General features: G+C 32.0%; 3 protein-coding genes across 3 annotated transcripts; 2 read left to right on the top strand and 1 right to left on the bottom strand.

The window, feature by feature from the left end:
- The first annotated feature begins 5537 nt into the window (after window positions 1–5537).
- Window positions 5538–6880, top strand: LOC25485925 (uncharacterized). Its single transcript, XM_013607024.3, has one exon. The coding sequence runs from the start codon at window positions 5815–5817 to the stop codon at window positions 6628–6630; it is 816 nt and encodes a 271-aa protein (XP_013462478.2). The 5' UTR covers window positions 5538–5814; the 3' UTR covers window positions 6631–6880.
- A 3077-nt stretch (window positions 6881–9957) lies between these two features.
- Window positions 9958–15334, top strand: LOC25485923 (external alternative NAD(P)H-ubiquinone oxidoreductase B2, mitochondrial). The gene is made up of 10 exons (XM_013607022.3): window positions 9958–10166; window positions 10664–10919; window positions 12547–12753; window positions 12879–13129; window positions 13232–13454; window positions 13541–13645; window positions 13965–14237; window positions 14324–14445; window positions 14581–14700; window positions 14869–15334. The coding sequence occupies exons 1-10, from the start codon at window positions 10075–10077 to the stop codon at window positions 14954–14956; spliced, it is 1737 nt and encodes a 578-aa protein (XP_013462476.1). The 5' UTR covers window positions 9958–10074; the 3' UTR covers window positions 14957–15334.
- A 186-nt stretch (window positions 15335–15520) lies between these two features.
- LOC25485922 (uncharacterized) lies at window positions 15521–16430 on the bottom strand. The gene is made up of 2 exons (XM_013607021.3): window positions 16050–16430; window positions 15521–15938 (listed from the first exon to the last, which is right to left on the bottom strand). The coding sequence occupies exons 1-2, from the start codon at window positions 16302–16304 to the stop codon at window positions 15771–15773; spliced, it is 423 nt and encodes a 140-aa protein (XP_013462475.1). The 5' UTR covers window positions 16305–16430; the 3' UTR covers window positions 15521–15770.
- Window positions 16431–20874: the final 4444 nt, after the last annotated feature.

Raw genomic sequence — 20874 nt, 5'->3', positions numbered from 1 at the left:
AAGGCTTAATTGCATTTTGGACCTCTATCTTTCTAAAAGTTGCGGTTATGGACCCCTAACTAATTTAAATACAAAACAGCTCCCTATGTTTTGATTTTTTGGCAGTTTTGGACCCCCAGTCCATTCTTGACTCGGTCAACGCTGACGTGGCACCCTAAGTGAGGTGCCACGTGTTAATTTTTTATTTTTGTTTTGTTTTGGAGGTTCAAAACTGCCAAAGAATTAAAACATAGGGGGCTGTTTTGTATTTAAATTAGTTAGGGGTCCATAACCGCAACTTTTGAAAAGATAAGGGTCCAAAAGTGCAATTAAGCCTTAAAAAAACCATACAAATGGAAGATGAAAGTTAATGTAAAAATTCATTCATTTTCTCTTGTAGGGTCAAAAGTAGGCTGGCCTTACAAAACCTTATTTAACTTCTAAAATTTTATTAAAAAATGAGAAATGTTAATCGATGCCCATCGAGGCACCCTTAAAAAAATAACTTAAGATTTAGGCCCTACTCAATAAAAAAAATTTAGTGGAAAACCATAAACTAGTTTATACTAGAGTGTTTGGTAAAATTAAAGGTTGAATTAGTATAGAATTATTAAATGAAATTAAAAAAATATGATTGAAAAAGTTAAGGTTGAGACATCAAGGTATTGTCTTGGTAATGGAGTTTGGCTAGATTTCCTATTTATAAGAAACATTTGACTTTTTTGATTCATTGGATAGATGATATATTTAGTCTATATTCTATACCAAGTACATTAATTACTCAATGAATCTCAAAACCAATATTTTTTTTTTATAAATAGGACCAGAGGGAGTATGAATGGTGTTGGAACTCAAGAGATTGTCTAGTGTGTTAGCTTGGTCTTTGGGGGTTTGTGTGTTGTCGTAGGTATTTATTTTTTGTGTTCTTTTTTCATTGTTTTGGGGTCTTTTGTTGCTTTCTCCCCTCTAAAGTAGTGGTCGCCGCATATTTACGATGCCTATTGTATTTTTTTTTCCCGCAGGCTTGCACAGCCTGTGCGAGTATGGTTTTAATATATACGTTGTTTAAAAAAAATATGTTTAACAAATATTAAATTTTTTCAATTAAGATAATAGGGATAAAATTGAAAGAAAAATTATAAGTTTTATAAGCTACCGAATTAGTTTAAAAAATAGGTTTTTTTTTTTTTTTGTCAGGTAGCCTAGTGGCTTATTCACCTTATAAAGTGAATAAGCGGGGTGTCCGAGGTTCGAACTCCGGCCCCCGCATATAACAATGCATTGTTCCTGCCAACTGAGCTATGCTCACGGGAAAAAAAAAGTTATAAACTAGTAAAATAAGTTATAAACTTAACGTGATAACTTATTTAAAAATCTAACCTCTGAGCTCTGATCTATTTCTAAATGGGTTAAAGCGCTGTAAGCAAGGATAAATAAGATTCGAGAGATCGTAGCAAACAAAAATAAGAGTATAGAGCATGATAAACAGAGGTTAATTTTTATATATTTTTTTAGATAAACAGAGGTTAAAATAAACAAGATATTCACGTCTTATTATGGAGAGTGATTCAAAACTTTAGATTGATATGATTAGGGAAAATTTCACTATTGAGAAAGTGATTTCTATTTTAGTTACATATTTGCAATCTTTTGTCTTTGAATTATTAGGAAGTTTAAGTTTGTCATACTTGACATGAGAGAAATAGAATTGCCTAGCCTCTCTTTTAAGTCTATTTAGTTGTTTTGTTGTGGAGTCACTAGTTTTTTGTTTTGTTTTATTTTGGGGTTTATGCCCTCTTTCGTTAAAAAAAAAAGAAGACAAGATTATGTGAATATGTTTTTATAATAGAAAGGATTAAATCAGGTTTTCTTTTTGGAGGTAAAGAAAGTTAGGTTGGATATTATAAAATTGAGAGTGAAAAGAAAACTTAACTATTAAACTAAGTAATTAGATTTAATGTGGTTAATAAGTTTAGGTCGACAAATGAATCACTCTAGAGAACTCATGTTTGAATCATGAGATATTTTTTGTACAGACTCTACAAACCTTTCGGTCAGACTCCTGACTACTAAGACCTCTTATTCTGAGATCTAGAAAGTTAATATAAAAAATAATGATATAAGTATTTTTTTTTGTAAATGTCTAACCTAATCTTTTTAAAATGTGATATAAAATAAAATCCTTTTAAAACCATATTTTGCAATAATCCTTTTAAAACCATATTTATCAATAATAAAGTCATAAATTTGAACATTTTATCTTAACAATATTCTTTAGAAGGCTATTTTTTTTTTTGAAAGGCTAAATAATAAGTATATCATTTAAGCACGTTTAAAATTTTATAATAATAATAGTAATTAAAAAAAAGAATAACTGTTTCCTAAAAAAGGGTATAATTATTTATATTTATTTATACAGACAAATATTTAAAAGGTTTTTTAGATTAATTATGGACTAAAATTTTAAGTTGAATAAGCTTTTCAGAAACATTGACATTCTATTTAATAGATAGATAAATTGACCTTGCCAGCCTATATATGATGTAAGCGAGGTAGTGGTATATACGAGTTAAACTCAAGATATTTCTTTCACAAATCAACTCAAACTTTGACACTGTTTCATTCCGAAATGAAGATGAAAGTAAAAGTAAAAAAAAAATAAGTAGAAAGTGAAATGAATTACTGCTTGGTTGAAATATTTATTACTACGGTTTGAGAGGTTAGAATGGAATAACAAATTCGGTTAGGATCATAGTAGGATTATTTTTCAGTGTTGGAGCTTTGTTCGTTAGAGAGATCTTCTTCAACTATATACCAACCAATGGTGCATATTTGTTATCGATTTTTCATATTTTTTTTGTATCAATTTCTCTTGTTCATTTACACTCTTTTTTTATTTGTGTGTGTGTGTTTCTGTGTGCGACGACCCAGCTTCGTTGGTTTCTATCGAATTGGTCCAAATGGAAGGGAAACAAATAATATTTTTCTATCGAATTGTGTTGAAAGTGAAAGAAAATATGGTAAAATCGTAGAAAAAAAAACCATTTTTTCATCTTGCATGTTTTCTGGTCCAGCCCCATTTTTCATTTTATTTTGGGAAAACTATATACTTGTGATTCCACACATATTCTTCAAGTAAAATTATATATTTATGAATATGAATTAAAAATAATAATTACGGTAAAATAAGTTTATTCCTTCAAAAACGAAAATTAAGATGATACAACGAGAAAAAAATTCAGAGTTAAGACATACCTCATTCCTGTTTTGAGATCACTACGAACACTAACGATACATATATAAACATTCTGAGAATATGACGTAATCAAAACGGAATTCAAAACATAAAAATCAAACAATTTTTTTTCGCATATGATTGAAGATCAATAATATTGCAAGATCTACAGTTTTTAATGTCATCCAGCTTCGGAAAAAAGATTGTGCAAGTGTCCAATCCAATCCACTTCGACCTTAGGTGGTCTTTGAGATGTCCAATTGAACCACACGATGAGAAGTCCTTGATGGGGTTGAGAGAATTATGAATTCTTTAAGTCCCTTACTCCAATAATAATACCGATAAAGTGAAACATTCTTACACATAACAACAAACACTTGGGGTACATACTTCAAGCAATTTGAGTAATTTTCCTCTTCCAACACAATCTTGAGTCATTCAAGTGGGGGTGGTTTGCGTGGTAGCCGTACAACTGATGATGGTCGTGCTAAAATGAGATAACTTTTAGGATGATGAGGGAAAATAGTCCTCCAAACTGTAGGAAGATAAGATTGGGCAGCGAGATGTGACCTTTGATACAACAACGCTAGTTTGAATGTCGAGCATGTTCTTGGTAGTTTGCTTTCATCAAGCTAGTGCCAGAAAAGTGTCTTTGCTTCCAATAAGGTTGCTTAACTTCATAATCAAACATATGGATGATCACAAAAACCGACATTTGTCGAAAGAAAAGAGTGAATCAATGATCAACCGGTTGAGTGGGAAGGGATGGTGGGTAAAGTGTTTGTCTCGAGGGTAGGGATGGTGGATGATAACTGAACAGTGAACCTCCTCTGAAGTAAAACCAAACCACCTCGTATGTAGGAAAGGTTAAGGTTGTGACAGCGTATGGATGGAACAAAGGAAAAGAAGACGATACACAAGAATGGAGGAAACATGAAAAGGATCTTAAACACCACAAAGGAAAGAGAGAAATACCACAAAGAGGAAAACCCTAACAAAGGGACACAAGCAGCCACCATTAGTTAATTTTACACGAGAAAGGTAAATTTTTAGTTACCTTACAAAATTGTCCATCATTAGTAGTGTAAAAAAATACAAATTACAAAAATTGGAAAGGAGAAGAAAATACTTACTTAGTCACAAACATTACGACACTTTATTATTTAGGCACAAGTTTACAATTGAGAAAAAGTAGAAAGAGAAAATAATTAAATAATATTTATTCTCTAAAAATAAAAAATAAAAAATATTGTGCTCAACTTATGATCAAATCAAGTGATTGAACTCAAATGTTTAATGAACTTCATCAAATTTATAAATTGTTTAGGAGAACCCGAGTTCGATTCTTGAGTGAACAATTCTTGATCAAAATATACTTATCTCACGACACCGAACGTTGGGTTATCAAGATTAATCGGAAAGAAGAAGATTTTCATCCCTCTCGTGCGGCGGAGGGTTCTTCAGGATGACAGTAACATTTGTGTTAGAGGTTGTGGTTCTTCGGAAACGGCGGTGCATTTGTTTTTGGGATGCAACATGTTCGGCGGCCTTTGGTCTCTCATCTGGAAGTGGCTAGGCATTACTACAACATCGTTTGAGTTGCACGCTCACTTTCTTCAGTTTGGTCACTATGCTAGTCTACCTCATTCATCTCATTCTTTTTTTAGGCTGATTTGGCTTGCGTCTGTTTGGACTATTTAGAAGGAAAGGAATAACCAGATTTTCAATAATATGACATCGAAGTTACATATGATTTTAGACAAGGTTAAATTGTTGTCTTTTGTGTGGTTAAAGGCAAAAAAATTCACTTCTGCTTTTGATATAATCCATTTTAACTTGTTAATATAATCCATTTTTGACTTGTTAAAAAAAGAAATTCTCATCCCTAAAATTTTCATCAATATACCACAGTGAAACACATGAGAGCATGATATGATTCAAGTGGGTCTACCCATCTTTTCAGATTCCACTTATAGTTATGTATTTTCCCTTTTCTGATCACTCATTAACCAACTAACCCTAAATGGACCATCCACTCAGCATCTCATGTGGTTCTAGGTGAAGTTTCACATTCTGTTTGCTTTAAAGTTTCATCATATTCTGTGAAGTAGCAGTAATCGAAATTACTCAACTTAAAGCCACCCAGACCAAACATATTACAATATCAATGTCTTGGATTACTAGATTAATAAAGTAAAAAAATGAATAGATTCCATGAATAAAAACTTATGGACTCAATTCAGTGATTGATCATAAATAATGAATTTAATAAGCTTAAAAGCATAACTACTTTTTAGGTTGGATTTGTATGTTTTCCCTGTATGTATAAAAGATTGTCTTGGTTATTACAAAGAACAGGACCACCCCCCCTATTCCTCTCCTATTATTCCATGCCTTTTCCTCACGCTAAAAAGTCTTATAAACCCCACATTTTCACTCTCTCTCTATATCCTCTTCTACATTTTTTTCATGTATCAATCATAATCAAAATTCCAAACTCACATTCCTCTACTCATGGCTTTGATTTTCTTGTTACTTATTCACTTTGAATAATAGTAGTAATCTTGTTTTGTTTAAAGTAACAATAATAATTGTAGCCAATGGAGGGAAATAAATTTTTCTTAGAATTTGTGTTCATTATGAACTTGTTATGCAAAGAAACTATTAACTTTCTATCAATTGTTTCTTCAAATCCTCTGTTTTCATGCATTGTTACCTTCTGCACCTTGATTCTCATCTATTTTCCTTATTCATTCTGCAAAATAGTTTTCTCACCAGTTTTGATTCTCACTGGTGTTATATTGATTTTTGTACTTCGTTTTGGTGCAATACAGAGATCTAAGAGTGAAGAAAAGGAAAAATTTGGTGAATTAGAATCCGTTACCAATGAAGAAAACAGAGATGAAAAACAGGGGAAAACAGAGGAAAATGATTCTCTTGACCAAATTTACAAGTGGGTCTCGAGAAATTATGAAGAAAAGTTGAAATCAAAAATGGGTTTTGAATCAAATTCGTTTCTTGATGAGTCTTTTGTTGAATGGAACGTGAAAGCACCATTGGATGTTATATATGAAGATGAAGAAACAGAGGATATTATTTCTAATGAGAATTGTGTTGCTGGAATTTTGAGACACTCTTCACTGTCACGTTATTATCCTGAGTCTGATTCGGATAGTTCTTCGGAGAATGAGTTTCCGGCGATGGAGAACTGGGACTCACCCGGGAATATGAGTTTCCGGTGGGATGAAGAAGATAGAGACGGGTTAATTGAGATAGCTCTTGATGGTTTTAAGAGGAAGGCTTTGGGATTTCAGTATGAGGAAGAGAATATGATTGAAATTGATATTTCTCCGACGAAGCGCAGGGAGTTTTCCGGCGAGGAGGAGGTGTTTGCCGGTGAGATTAGTTGCAACTAATGTGAGATTTAGGAAGGATTGACATAGTGTATTACTATCATGTGATTTGGTTTGGGGATAAGTGAAAGGTTTAGAGATTTGGAATTTGGAACTACTTTGGGTTTGGCAGGGTTATGTTGTTTTGATTTAGTTTTTTGACAAGAAAAAAAAGAAACCGATTCAATAAAAATGAATTGGTTTGGTTTGATTTTTGAATAAATTCATATTAGATCAATCAAATTGTGATTCTTAAAAAAAATTACTTTTTCAAGGGGCGAGTGATTTTGAATTGTGTGAAATTGACACTTGAAGTCCTAAACTAATAGAGATCATATTTAATTAGTTTAATTCAAACATATATTGTGTTTAATCAATTTATTCGATTTAGATTGGACCATCAAGTTTATTTAATCAATAGTTTAGTTCTTAAACCATATACGTCACTTTGTTACATTTATTTTTAAAATATTCCTACGATTTTTATGTAGTGAGATGTGATTTTTATTTTTGGTTACAAGGCTAAAGAAACGATCAAAAAGAGCGGAAAAAAAAAACAAAAGAAAACTAAGGTCTAGTAAAGAAAATTTCCGACGCGTCGATCCTTAGCAAGGGAAGGAGGTCGACTGGAGGCGAGGAGTGGGTGATGATGATCTCCACACATGAGGAAGCTCCTAGTTTAGCCAGATAGTCAGCACATTGGTTTCCCTCTCTGGGAGTATGCTGGATGGAGTAATTACGGCTGTCTAACATGTCCTTAATATCTTGAATTAACACAAAATAAATATGAAACCGCGGCATGTTAACAGAGATAGATTTGAACATATATTAGTTTCTTGTTAAGCATATCAATTAAACTCTTCCACTAGTCTATTACATCGAGGGCATTTGATTAACTCTTCCAATTTTTCTTTATTTTTTTATGAGAGAAGAAAGTTACAAAAAGACTAACGAACTAATTTAGGGATATTGCATCTTAATACATCAAATAGAAGCTTAAGAGCTCACGAAGAATAAGAAGATTATCGTCCAGAGAAAGAAGCATTGTGTCTCCAATTTAAGAAAATCAGTACAAGAGTTAATCTCCTTGTAAATATGTTTGAATTCTAGACATACTTTCTTTCTTAAAATTTAACATGATTGCATTTGTGTTTTGTATAAGATTTGCTACTAGCTTGAGCGGAAGGTCGCTAAAGTCCTTAGTATATATCTCCATATACCATTCTAATAAGTCCCATATTTAGTTTATTAATTTTATGGCATTGTCTTCAATTCATATATGAAATCAAAGTCCTTAGTCACTAATTTTTTCACTTTAAAAGTCATATGCTACAAAGTTTTGATTTCATATAAAGACTGACGACAAAAACTTCTACATGATATATCAAAGTGCAGCCAATCTTCGGGGCACATAAAGCAATCATGATGTTGATCACCAATCCAATATTAACCATACCTTTTTTTCTTTATTTCTTTGTTAAATCCACATACATCCAATATTTCGGATATTTGTTTTGAGACAATTGATAAAATATTGCTAAAGCATTATCCACAGGGAGTTATTATAAATTCTAATGACTAGCAACCAAACAAGAGTTCAAGATACAAATGACCGTGAAAAAGACCAATCAAGAACAATGCTCAAAACAATACAATAGCTACATCGTTAGTACACACCAATATCAAATCTGAAAATTGGCGGCTTCTACCCAAACTTTTTTCCTCTCCATTTTAGCCCCTAAAATTAAAGCATGAGTGGCAACTGAAATTTGAGCTCGTACAAAGAAACATTCAAAGTAAAATGACCCTATTTTTTCAGACTAACTTGGTAAGACTTATGTCTTCGAATTGTTAGTTTGTTAAACTCGAGAATTTAAGTAACCAATTTATGACCGCATCATCCTCAAAAGTTTTGAACGTGATTCCAATCCATTCATCGTTGAACCTCGTCTTTTAAATTATGTTTGGATTGATAGAATGAGATGGAATGAAGTGACATAGTTCTCTTTTATTTGGATGTATTAAAATGGGATGGACCGAAACATAATAGTATCCATTCCATCACATTCATTTTTTTTTTAACAGCCATCACATTCCATTGTTTTCTCTTATTTCGTTTCTATATTTTTTTGAAGTAATGTAATTTTGTTTTACATTAATATTAAATATCAATTCAACTCAAGTTTTATTTCTATTTCTTCAATTAATAATTTGGTAAACTTTAAAATCTTAAAAGTTTTAGTTGAATGTATCCCTTTTAATTAAGTTTACATAGTTAAATATACTTTAATTAATGATTTTAAAATTAGATGGTAAATTTCGAAGTTCTTATTAATATTATTTTTAACAAAATCACATGGGTCAAAAAAGTCTGATCCATTTAAAATTATTTAATTTTGTACAAATCGTATGTTATTTTATATTTTTCAACAAACAAAGTGGTGGCCGTAGTATTAATTGGCTAAACTGAAATAAAATGATTGCTTGTAAGACCAAGGAGGCCTTAATTTTCAGGACCTTGAAGGTTTTAACCTTACCATGTTGGGTAAGCAAAGATGGAAGCTCCTCACAAACTCTGACTCTCTTCTTACTCGAGTTCTCAAAGTTAGATATTTTCCTATAAACGGTTTTTTGGACACCAATATTGGTCATAGTCCAAGTTTCACATGGAGGAGTATTTGGAGCACTATTCCAATCTTATCCCTTGATTATAATGGAAAATTTGTGATGGTAACAATATTAATGTTTGGAATGATCCTTGGATTCGTAGTCATTGTTTGCTTCCATCATGCTTTTAAATCTAACAAAGAACACTTGGAACCGAGAGTTGTTTGCTTCCATTGTTAACGCACAGTGCCACTATCTCAATGTCAGATAGTTGTGAATGCATTCCTCAACAATAATTTATATGTGAATTAACTAGGAATTAAGTTATTATCTAATTGTATTGTTATGCTTTCATCTTATTGCTAGTTATGATATAGCTTTCCGTAGTAAACAAGCTAATAAAGTCAATCATAATTCATAATCTTGCTAGAGCATCTGTGTTACATTCTAATCTCAGTATTTTCTACGTCCACCTAATTGTATTAAGTCTTTTATCATTTACTTAAAAAAAAAAAAAAAAGTTAACAAAAGCACAAAAATATTATTTTGAAGGAACAAGAGCAGAAAATATAAAATTGCGGAGTCGTGTTTGTTGCTTGGCAATTAACACGCGTTATATATGCAGTCCTAACTTCTCCCTCAAGTCAAAAAAAGGGTAAATCTGTCAAATCAGCGCATAAACCCCATAAAAACTGTTATGCCTCAAAAGCCCTAAAACCCTTCCACAATAATACGTACGGAGACGCCTCTCTTTTTCTCTCTCTGTTTTCTTCTTCTCCCACAAAAGTGGACTCACACATCCCTTCTCCATAACCTAACCACACAAATCATCATAAACTCAGAGAGAGAGAGAGAGAGAGAATGTTGAGTTTCGGTTTCTGTGAACGTTTTTGTAAAACTCTCCGTGACAATCGCAAAACCATTAAGTTTGTTCTCATCGGCACCACCGTAAGGTATTGTATAATATCATCAACTTCATTAATTCTTAGCTATTTTTACTTTTTTTTTTTTTTTTTAATTTGTCTTTAAAAAAAAAAATAATAATAATTACAGTTATTGTTATTCATCATCTCTGTTAACTGCTTGCTTCAGTTTTTTGTTCACTTTTCACCGATTGTCATGTAGTTTATTAATCTAAAAAGTTAGATCTAAACATTTATTTACAAATAATATGTCGATTATATTCTATGTTCACATTTACTACAATAATCATGTGCTGCTCTGTTTTAGTTTATAAAATTTTAAGGCGTTTTCCTTTGCAATTAAAATTTTAATACATTGCCTAGACGTAGATCTGTTTGATCTCTGTATCAGCGACACTTTTAATGGAAGACTTGTACATAATGTTGTCGATGCGTCTGTTGCGTGTCTGTGTCTATGATGCATAGTCTTGCGATATATATGTGATTATACAAATATTTGATGTGTTTTGTGTGTGTGGTTGATGCAGTGGTGTTGGTTATGTGGCATATCGCGAGTTTTATCCATCGGAAGTGGAGGCGGTTACCGATAGGAAAAAAGTGGTGGTGCTGGGAACAGGATGGGCGGCAACAAGTTTTATGAAGAATCTGGACAGTCCAAAGTATGAAGTACAGGTGGTTTCGCCTCGTAACTATTTTGCATTCACTCCTTTGCTTCCTAGCGTCACTTGCGGCACTGTTGAAGCGCGTAGCATTGTTGAACCTGTTCGCAATATTTTTAGGAAGGTAATAAAATGTTTAATTGCTGAGAAATTTATTTTTCTTTATTAGAGCTTTTTCGTTTTGAATCTTTTGATTTTTGTTTTAAAACTTATACTGTATACAGCTGTGATCAGTGTTCACATACACACAGATGCATGTATACAAATATTTTACATGTACAGTGTATAAATAAATTCTTTTTTTTTTTTTTTTGGTCAAGGTGTATAAATAAATTCTATAAACAATAAAAACTACTCCATTTTATATTACATTGCTATAGTATATAGTAATTTTTTTTTCCCAGTCACTAAATTATGTTAATGAATATGTACATAAAATTCAATGAATTTAGACATACATGAAAATAAATTAATATTGTAGACATGCATGAACAATCTAGAATATGCTATTATTGTAAACATAAGATGCAAAAAACAATAATAATAAAGTACTAATAATAAAATAAAGGACTATGATAATTTGGTAATATCAGTCAAAATCTTGTAAAATATTATAAGTAATAATAATAATTATAGTCATTTTAGAAATCATATGAATGCGGTTCCTAAGTCACCTATTTTGCTATGAATATTTTTGTGCATAATTTTGGTATAATTTCTGTAATTTAAGAACTTTAGTTTTGACTTAATTGAACTTTTAGTCTTTTCACTATATCTATTAATTTGTGATTTGGCCCTCCAAAAATGTTTTTAGCAATTTTAGTCTCAACTTTTCATTCATTACAATTAGTTTTTCCTCATCTCTTTTCAAATCCATTTTAAATTTTCACATAATTGAATCAACTAAAATATTGTTTTTCTTACCCAAAATTCACCAATCAAATTTTACCTAACATGGAAAAGCCTTAAATCAAACCTTATTCACATATCTTAAAGAATCTTTAAGTTTCATTGAAGTTTTACTAAATTTCTAACTTCAACACTTTAAAAATATTTTCTGTCAAATCTATCATAAACTCTCAAATATGTTGATGAAAAATGAAACTTAGAGTGTGTTTGGATGAAGTAATTGGGAAATTTTAAAGAATTTAGAATTCTAGGCAATTTAAATGATTCATTTAAAATGTTTTCATTTCTCAATACTTTTGTTTTGATGGAGTAATCAAAAATTTCATTGTCATCATTTTTGGGCAACTTTTATAAATTTTAATTTTTTTGGGTCAAATTTGAAAATTGAAATTAGGGGGCAATTTGTAATCTTCAAAAAAATTTGAGGGGTCAAAATATAATTTTTGAAAATTTTGGGGGTCAAATTATAATTTTTAGAAAATTTGAGGGGCAATTTGCAATTTTTTTAGAAATTTGAAATTCTCTAATTTTAACTTGAACAAAATACTTAATAAATTTTCATCATTTTGAAAATTAAGTATTTGAATTCCCTCAAAACATTCTTCTATCCAAACACACTCTAAGCGTTTTTTAAATGAGTGAGACTAGCGATTCAATGACTGGTTTATGTTAAGTGTCTATATTTACCATATTGTAGCCAATCATAAACAAAAATGCAGCTTGGCACAATCAACTAATTGATATGCAGATTGTAGTGATTAGATTTCTAGTGAATGTGGTAAATAAGGTAGATTTTGCAGATCATGGCTAATTAATTCCTTTTTCCTGTTTTGTCTGAGCAGAAAAGGGTGGACGTGCAATTCAGTGAAGCAGAATGCTTCAAGATTGATGCTGAAAATAAGAAAGTTTACTGTAAATCTAATGCAAACAACAATCTTAATGGGCAAGAAGAATTTGTCGTGGACTATGATTACCTAATCATTGGTGTGGGCGCTAAAGTTAACACATTTAACACGCCAGGAGTGGTGGAGAATTGCCATTTTTTGAAGGTATATAGCTTTCATCATGTCCATAAACCATAGTTTTTTTATTTATTTAGAATTGTCAATAAACCATAGCTATTATTGTGGCTAAAGATGTGTAACTGGATTCTGTTTATTCCTGTAATCTGTAGGAAGTTGAAGATGCACAGAAGATTAGAAGAACGGTTATTGACTGCTTCGAGAGAGCGAATTTGCCTGATGTAAGCGAGGAAGAAAAGAAGAGAATTCTTCATTTTGCTATTGTTGGAGGAGGGCCAACTGGAGTGGAGTTCGCAGCTTCACTTCATGACTTCGTCAACGAGGATTTAGTCCATTTATATCCTGGGGTCAAAGATTTAGTAAAAATTACACTTCTGGAAGCTGGAGATCATATTTTGAGCATGTGAGGATACATTGTTGATTTTTATTATTTTCAACTTGTTCCGTTGGTACATTGTCATATAGTTTGTCTCATTTGATGTGTCCTTTTGCTCTTTTCGTATAGGTTTGATAAAAGGATAACAGCTTTTGCCGAAGACAAGTTTCAAAGAGATGGGATTGATGTGAAAACAGGATCCATGGTTGTGAAGGTAGATGGGAAAGAAATTTCCACTAAAGAGCTGAAAAATGGAGGAAAGATTACTACAATTCCATATGGAATGGCTGTCTGGTCAACTGGTATTGGCACTCGTCCATTTATCAAAGATTTCATGGCCCAAATTGGTCAGGTGTGTTGTTGAGAAATTTATAGTTATACAGTTCAAAATTCCATTTCATTTCTATTCACTGAGCATGCATTGTCTCTTCTGAACAGGCTAGCCGGCGTGCTCTAGCTACTGATGAATGGTTGAGAGTCGAAGGGTGCAACAATGTATATGCGCTTGGTGATTGTGCTACGATAAATCAGCGTAAAGTCATGGTAACCACCATTTCCATCATACTTTTTATCATCACACTTACATTTGTGTAATGCACGCGCACATGTGTTGACATTATTATTCGTTGACGTCAATAATATAATGTTTCATCATACTTTCTGTTTCTTTTGTTTCTTTGTTGTGTTTTTCGTTGAAGGAATGTATAAAACTTTGGTGAAGTAGAAATATCTATCAATTCCTTAGCTATCAAAAAATACATATTTGTTTGAGTACCAATTAACCTATGAGATATTATCTGTCCAGTATTTCAATTCAAATGTACTCTTTTTTACTGTTATTGGATTGACTTTGGCATTTCAGGAAGATATTGCTTCGATCTTTAAGAAGGCCGACAAAGGCAATTCAGGAACACTTACGGTCAAAGAATTTCAAGAGGTCATGGATGACATCTGTGTACGATATCCTCAGGTTGAGCTGTATCTGAAAAATAAACAGATGCACAACATTGCTGATTTATTGAAGGAAGCCAAGGGAGATGTTGAAAAAGAATCAATTAAACTGAATATCGAAGAACTCAAAACAGCACTTTCCAAAGTGGATTCTCAGATGAAATTTCTCCCTGCTACTGCACAGGTGCATCTTATTTTATTTGTTTGTGCAATTCTCTGTAATGGTACTTATATGCAGCATGTTTCTTAATGATTTGAAATTTATTTCAGGTTGCATCTCAGCAAGGAACTTACCTGGCCAAATGTTTTAACCGGATGGAAGAGTGCGAGGAAAAACCAGAGGGTCCTCTCAGGTTCAGGGGAGAAGGTCGTCACCGCTTCAAACCCTTCAGGTACAATACATCTTAGAAGCTGTCAATTTTTACCCAATTACATTTATGCTGACACAAATTTCTAGGTTTTACATTAGTTAGCCCATTGTTTTTACCCTTTTACTCATTACTGCACATGGTTGCTTGCTTCTCAAGGTACCAACACTTAGGTCAGTTTGCTCCTTTGGGAGGAGAGAAAACAGCTGCCCAGCTTCCTGGGGATTGGGTTTCAATTGGTCACAGCAGTCAATGGTTGTGGTATTCTGTCTATGCAAGGTATTGTTCTTTACATATATATACTCACAAAACTGCCTGATTTTGAGACATTCTTAACAATAAGTTACTGAATTGTTTACCACTCTAACCATATACTCACAAAACTGTCTGAATTTTTGAGACATTCTTATCACAAGTTACTGATTTTCATTCAAATCCTTTGAGCAGCAAGCAAGTTAGCTGGCGTACCAGGGCCTTAGTAGTTTCAGACTGGGGAAGGCGTTTTATTTTTGGGAGGGACTCGAGCCGCATCTGAGGAAGTTTAATTTTTTTGGCATCACGGAGAAGGTTGTTGGTTTTTAATTTCTTTTTAAATAGGAAAAGAATTTGTTTCTATTCCACAATTACTTATTTTACATAAAATTGCACCTATACTTTGAATAAGTGCGCAAGACCTTGCTGCCTTGCTGGGCAGGACAAAGCTGAGATTTCTTTATTACCATACCAGGTTCAACTCAAGTATGAATTTTCGTTTTTCCTGTTTTTGAAATTAGAGTTGTAACTTTAGCAGTTGGCCTCCGAGTTTTGCTTATTATGTTTATTTCGGAGATGCATGCCATAGTCAATTGTTCATGTTATAGCTATATTCTCTTGTTATTTTTGGCCTTTTCAAACAAAAAATATTCTCTTGTTATTTCTCCAATTTCCAAATTTGTCAGGAATATAACTAAAACTTTGCTGAGTACTTTTTTAAGTAGGAAATTATATTTACAAATGATGTTTATTGCATTTTCCTCAAAATTTAATTTTTAACCAGTAAAACAAAAGATATATATATATATATATATATATTGTGTAAAGAAATGATATGGAGAACATGGAATATAAATTTAGCCTTTTTCTGTTGATTATGTTCGAAAGAAATTAAAACCCGATTCATGAGAAAGTACAATTGATAGAAGCTTATTCTCTTGTTATTCTAAACAAGGGGGTTGCATTTTTGGAACCACATTTTGCACAAAAGAAGGAAAATTGATCAGCAATAGAAGAGGCCCTAAAATATAAAGTTGTAATTCAATTTTATATGTAGTGGGAAAAGAAAACTTAGCAAGACGCTAGAAGAAAAAGAATTAAAATTGGAAATCCGAATCATCCCACTGAAGAACAGCAGAATCAATGTTCTGCTCCCTTTTGAGCTTGTCTTTTAGGAACCAATCACATACCTTTCCAGCATTGAGCTCCTCTATTGGACACCCTTCTTGTTCTGATATCACTTTTAGTAAATTCAGTGAAGATATCTACAAACACAAATAATATGAAAATTTAGGACATTATATGAAAAATGACCAATGAAGAAACAAAATCCTAGGACATATCATATGACAAGACAACAGAGTTGAGGTAAGCACCGTTAGACGACATAGAAAACGCTCATGAGTGCTCAATCCAGACATCTCAACCAAACCAGCTTCTTCCAATGTCAAAAACGTTCTCCTCTCACTCTTCTTTTCTTCTGCATTGCACTTGACATTTCTTCTATGTACTTTTATCTTCCTTTGTCCTATCAGGCTTGTTTGTGTGTGTCTATGATTTGTAATAAAGTTTGAAGGGCTGAATACAAATGTTGTTTGAAGACATGATTTATAGGGTTGTAGAGAAATCATCAGTTTATTTTTGCTCTCTTTCTCTGGGAATTGAGTGAGTTTCCTTGCTGCAATGCACTTGGGGCTTATCTTTATCTTTTATTTTATATTTTCTTTTAACTTGATGTGAGAGATTGGAATTGGTCGAGGGACTTATCTGTTACCTTTGTGTGGAGGAGGGTGATGGGAATGACTCAGTTTTCCCCCCACTCTATTAATTTCTGAAAATTCTTGTTGACACATTTAATAAGATTGATGTACATAAGTAAAATATGATTTTGCAACCTCGGTAGTTAACTGCCGAGGATCTTCTGCTACAAATCTGGCAGAAGCTCTCTCATCCATTATTCATCTCATCTTCCAATCTTTTTTTTTCAATTCTCTCACACAAATCTCTCTAAAAAACCCAACCAAATCTAACAAAATTTATTCAACAAAATCACAAGTAAGTAATTATAATGTTATTAACTTACATTTTAATTGTTATAAAGTTTTTATTTTTTAGTTTTTGAGTAGATTTATTTTTATTTTAGTTTTTGAGTAGATTTACATAGTATAATTCATTTTTAGAGTAAATGTTAGTTGCTTAATTTAGTTAAAATGTTTGTATGATGTTTATGTTATAGTTTAAAATTTTAGATTTATATTTTAATTTGGTGTTTTATATTTATTTTTTAATTAGATTTACATGTTATAAATCATTTTTAGATTAGATGTTAGTTGATTAATTTAGTTAAAATGTTTGCATGATGATTATGTTATAGTTTAAAACTATAGGTTTAATTTTTAATTTGGTGTTTTATATTTATTTTTTTATTTTAGTAAGAGTATATGATTTATTTTAAGAGTAAATATAAGTTGAATAATTTTGTTATATTTTACGTTATAACAAAAAAAAAATGTTAAACGTAAGTTGAATGATTTATGTTATAGTATATGATTAATTTTTTTATTTTAGTAAGAGTATATGATTTATAATTTTAGAGTTATTTTTATGATTTTTAGAGTCTATGTATAATTTGCACATCAAGTGTTTGATGAAATGTTTGAATGAGTTTTTTATTGATTGTTTTTAATTTCTTATTGAGTAGATTTGAAACAATGGTCGGGTGGATCGACGTTCATGCATTATTCAACGGCAGAGTACCTCAGAGGTTGAAGGTTCGGTGCCTTGGTGTAACGTTAAGAGGTCTCAAGGATGAACTAACTGAATTCAACCAAGGAGTCTACCAGAGACACAAGGAGGGTGGAACACGTTCTGTATAAACGTCCAACGCTCGATGAGGGGAGAGTATCATTCACTTGGGTGGAATTAACGAACGACGAAAACGTGACGAGCATGTTTTGGGAGCACAACATGTTTCAGTTGATCGATATGCGGGTGACGTTGCTGAGATCAACTGAAGATATCATTAAAAGTTTGATTCCGCCAAAAGATCGTCATTAGGTACGGAATGAATGCACCTTCCAGCTACAACAATTGTCTTCCTTTGAATGTGGTAATTCAAACTTGCCAAACGACATGACTCCAATGTTTAACCGACATTCTCATTGATCGTGTCAAAAGAGTAAATTCTTGTTAGACCGGTTTAAATGAAGGTATTGAAGTGTCAATGAATGGACCTCATTCTTTTGACGCTTGAATACCGTCATTTAAACCAAACCTAACAAGAATTTAATCTTTTGAATGGAACTATGAGAATGCTGGTCGAACATTGGAGTCTTACTGCTTGGCAAGTTTGAATTTACCTCATTCAAAGGTAACACTTGTGGTTGGAAGGTACAAACGCCCAACTGCAACAATTGTCTTCCTTTGAATGGGGTAATTCAAACTTGTTAAACGGCAGTCCAGCATTCGATGAGCATTTTGAATGATGATATTCAAGTGTCAAGGAATGCACCTCATTCTTTTGACACTTGAATACCATCATTCAAGATGCTCATCGCATGGTGGAATCATGTTGTTTAGCAAGTTTGAATTTACCCCATTCAGGGGCAAGATAATTGTTGCAGTTGGAAGGTATATTCTAGAATATAATGTAAAACAATGCAATGTGATAACATATATAGTTGAATATGCATAATACATGTTGTTTTGAATGGAACAATAATTATCTTATTTATTCACTTTTCGAATTTATTTATTCATTACGCAATTTTAATTAGTTGAATTCACGTCAGATTTAATTAGTTTTTATTAGAATACACAATTATTTAAAACGCGACTTTAATCGAAATTATTCCAAATGCGATTTTGTTCTAAGTACCATAATGTCAAACAAAAATGTGCGCGACACAAAAATAAAACATAAAAAAATCCAAAACAATTAGGCATTAAAAGTCATTACATTCATTCTTCCTCGTCACACAAGTCAACCGGGTTGCCCACTACAGTCCATGGGGCACCTTGTTTTGGTTGAGGACCAAAATAGCATGTCCTCCTGCTCCTCCTCAACCTCGACTGATTGTACACCGGCACCTTCGAACCCTTATTTTTTTCGAAACCATCACAAACAATTCTGTGCCATGTCATAGGTGATTTTTCTTTATTCTTCTCATCACCCTGAACGTTACCCTGATTCTAATTCTGAGACATATCTACATTAAAAAAAATGGCGATCAAAACCTAAACGAAACAACAATGCCATAAAATCGTAAAATAAAAAACTAAACCTAAACCTAAACTATCATCAAAACCTACACCTAAACCTAAACAATTCTAACAATTCTACAACGATTCATCAAAACCTCAACCTAACAATTCAATAAAAGTTCTCTAACAATTCTAACAAGTCTAACCTAAACTATCCTAACATATCATGAAATCTTAAAATCAATAAAACCTATATAATCGAACCTATATAATCGAAATTTAACAAAAAAATCAAACAATTCGACCACAAAACAACAATGTAATAGGATTCAAAACATTTACTTGTTTTTGTGCTTGAAATTGGCTTGGAATGGCAGAAAATCGCACCTAAGAGAATGAAAACCGCAACAATAGAGTTTTGGAAACTCCAATTTGTGTTCTGTACTTATAACAAATTTTCGACAGTTAACTACTGAGGTTTTCCTCGGCAGTTAACTGTAGCCGGTTTTTCAATTTCTCGGCAGTTAACTGCCGAGGGGGCAAAAACGTATTTTACTTTTGTGCCTCAGCCTTATGAAATGTGTCAACAACAATTTTCTTAATTTCTCGTGCTTTCGATATTGTTCGGATTCAGATTATATAATCTGAACGACATAAATACTCCATAAAAACACTCGAAAACGTGTTAAAATATTTTGGATTTTAGAATCCAAATAGAGCGCATGAGAAATTCACATGGTGCAAAAAGTAATGACCGATGGGAATTTCAAATAATTGGCCACCAATATTTGGATTAACCCAATTTAGACAAATGTTTCATCCGCCCCTAAGTTGCTCAAAAGCTCATTGAATTTATCGTTCATAACTCTCAATCGGTTTACTTGCAGGGTTTGAGCAACTTGGGAGGCCGATGGAGTAATTCCATCGGTTTCAATACTTGAATACTAAACTGCTCCTCTTTAATAGTTTACATTAAAATTACTCTCTCCGTGTAAACCCTGTTTGTTTTTTTCCACATTTCTTAAGAAAAGTTGTTAGTATAATTAATGTGTCTATTTTGTATGTATTAATAAATTGTCTTTTGTTTGTATGTGTATTAAATTTAACTTTTTATATTTTAAGACAAGTTAGTAGTATTAATTAGTGATATTTTTAAAAAAATAATAATTAATACATCTAGTAATTTGAAAAGAAGTTCACATTTAAAGATAAAAATAAAGTTAAATGAGTGCTTAGATATACGAAGACGGGAAAGTAAATCAAAAGCAAAATATCGTTATTTTAGTCTCTGAAAATAACTTTTTGCAATGGAATAACGAAGTATTAAATAAAAGTAACATGATTTATAGCAAAAAAAATCAATTTTCACGATTATCAAGAATGTGAATTAAAACAATGAAAAATTTGTATGTGTCCTCTTGTGTCTGGAATATAATTTATCAATGGAGTTTTATTCCACATTCGTATCTGGTTATCTACGTTTATTCAAAGGTTTATTCAATCATCTAATTCCTTAACTTAATTGATTGTCTCAATTTGGTCCCCTAACTATTATTTGTACCAACTTGATCCTCTATATTTTGCTCTGTTACTAGTTTTGGTCCTTTCTGTTAGTTTCTCTCAAAAAAACGTTAACAGAAAAGACTAAAACTAATAACGGAGCAAAATGTAGGGGACCAAATTGGTACATAAGTTAACGTTTTTTGAGAGAAACTAACAGAAAGGATTAAAACTAGTAACAAAGCAAAACATAGGGGACCAAATTGGTACAAATTATAGTTAGGGGATCAAATTGAGACAATCAATTAAGTTAAGAGATCGGGTGATTGAATAAGCCTTTATTCAAATAAGCAAAAAGTAAAAAAAAACATAACTAATAAAAATTTAAGACTTAAATGTGTGTTTAGTCCCTGCACTTTCACCCAATTTTGGTTTTGGTCCCTGCACTATTTTTTGTTTGACATTGGTCTCTGCACTTTGTAAAATTTTTGGTTTTAA

The sequence above is a fragment of the Medicago truncatula genome, chromosome 2 (genome assembly GCF_003473485.1).
Source record: "Medicago truncatula cultivar Jemalong A17 chromosome 2, MtrunA17r5.0-ANR, whole genome shotgun sequence".
NCBI lineage: Eukaryota > Viridiplantae > Streptophyta > Magnoliopsida > Fabales > Fabaceae > Medicago > Medicago truncatula.
Note: the sequence above shows the minus strand (reverse complement) of the source record. Positions and strands in the feature narration are given on the sequence as shown.

Coding starts and splice junctions, on each gene's coding strand:
- LOC25485925 (XM_013607024.3), top strand. CDS start 5,815: ATGGAGGGAAATAAATTTTTCTTAGAATTTGTGTTCATTATGAACTTG.
- LOC25485923 (XM_013607022.3), top strand. CDS start 10,075: ATGTTGAGTTTCGGTTTCTGTGAACGTTTTTGTAAAACTCTCCGTGAC. Junction 13,646..13,964: donor TAAATCAGCGTAAAGTCATG/GTAACCACCATT, acceptor TTGGCATTTCAG/GAAGATATTGCTTCGATCTT. Junction 14,446..14,580: donor CACCGCTTCAAACCCTTCAG/GTACAATACATC, acceptor TTGCTTCTCAAG/GTACCAACACTTAGGTCAGT.
- LOC25485922 (XM_013607021.3), bottom strand. CDS start 16,304: ATGATTTCTCTACAACCCTATAAATCATGTCTTCAAACAACATTTGTA. Junction 15,939..16,049: donor GTTTTCTATGTCGTCTAACG/GTGCTTACCTCA, acceptor TTGTGTTTGTAG/ATATCTTCACTGAATTTACT.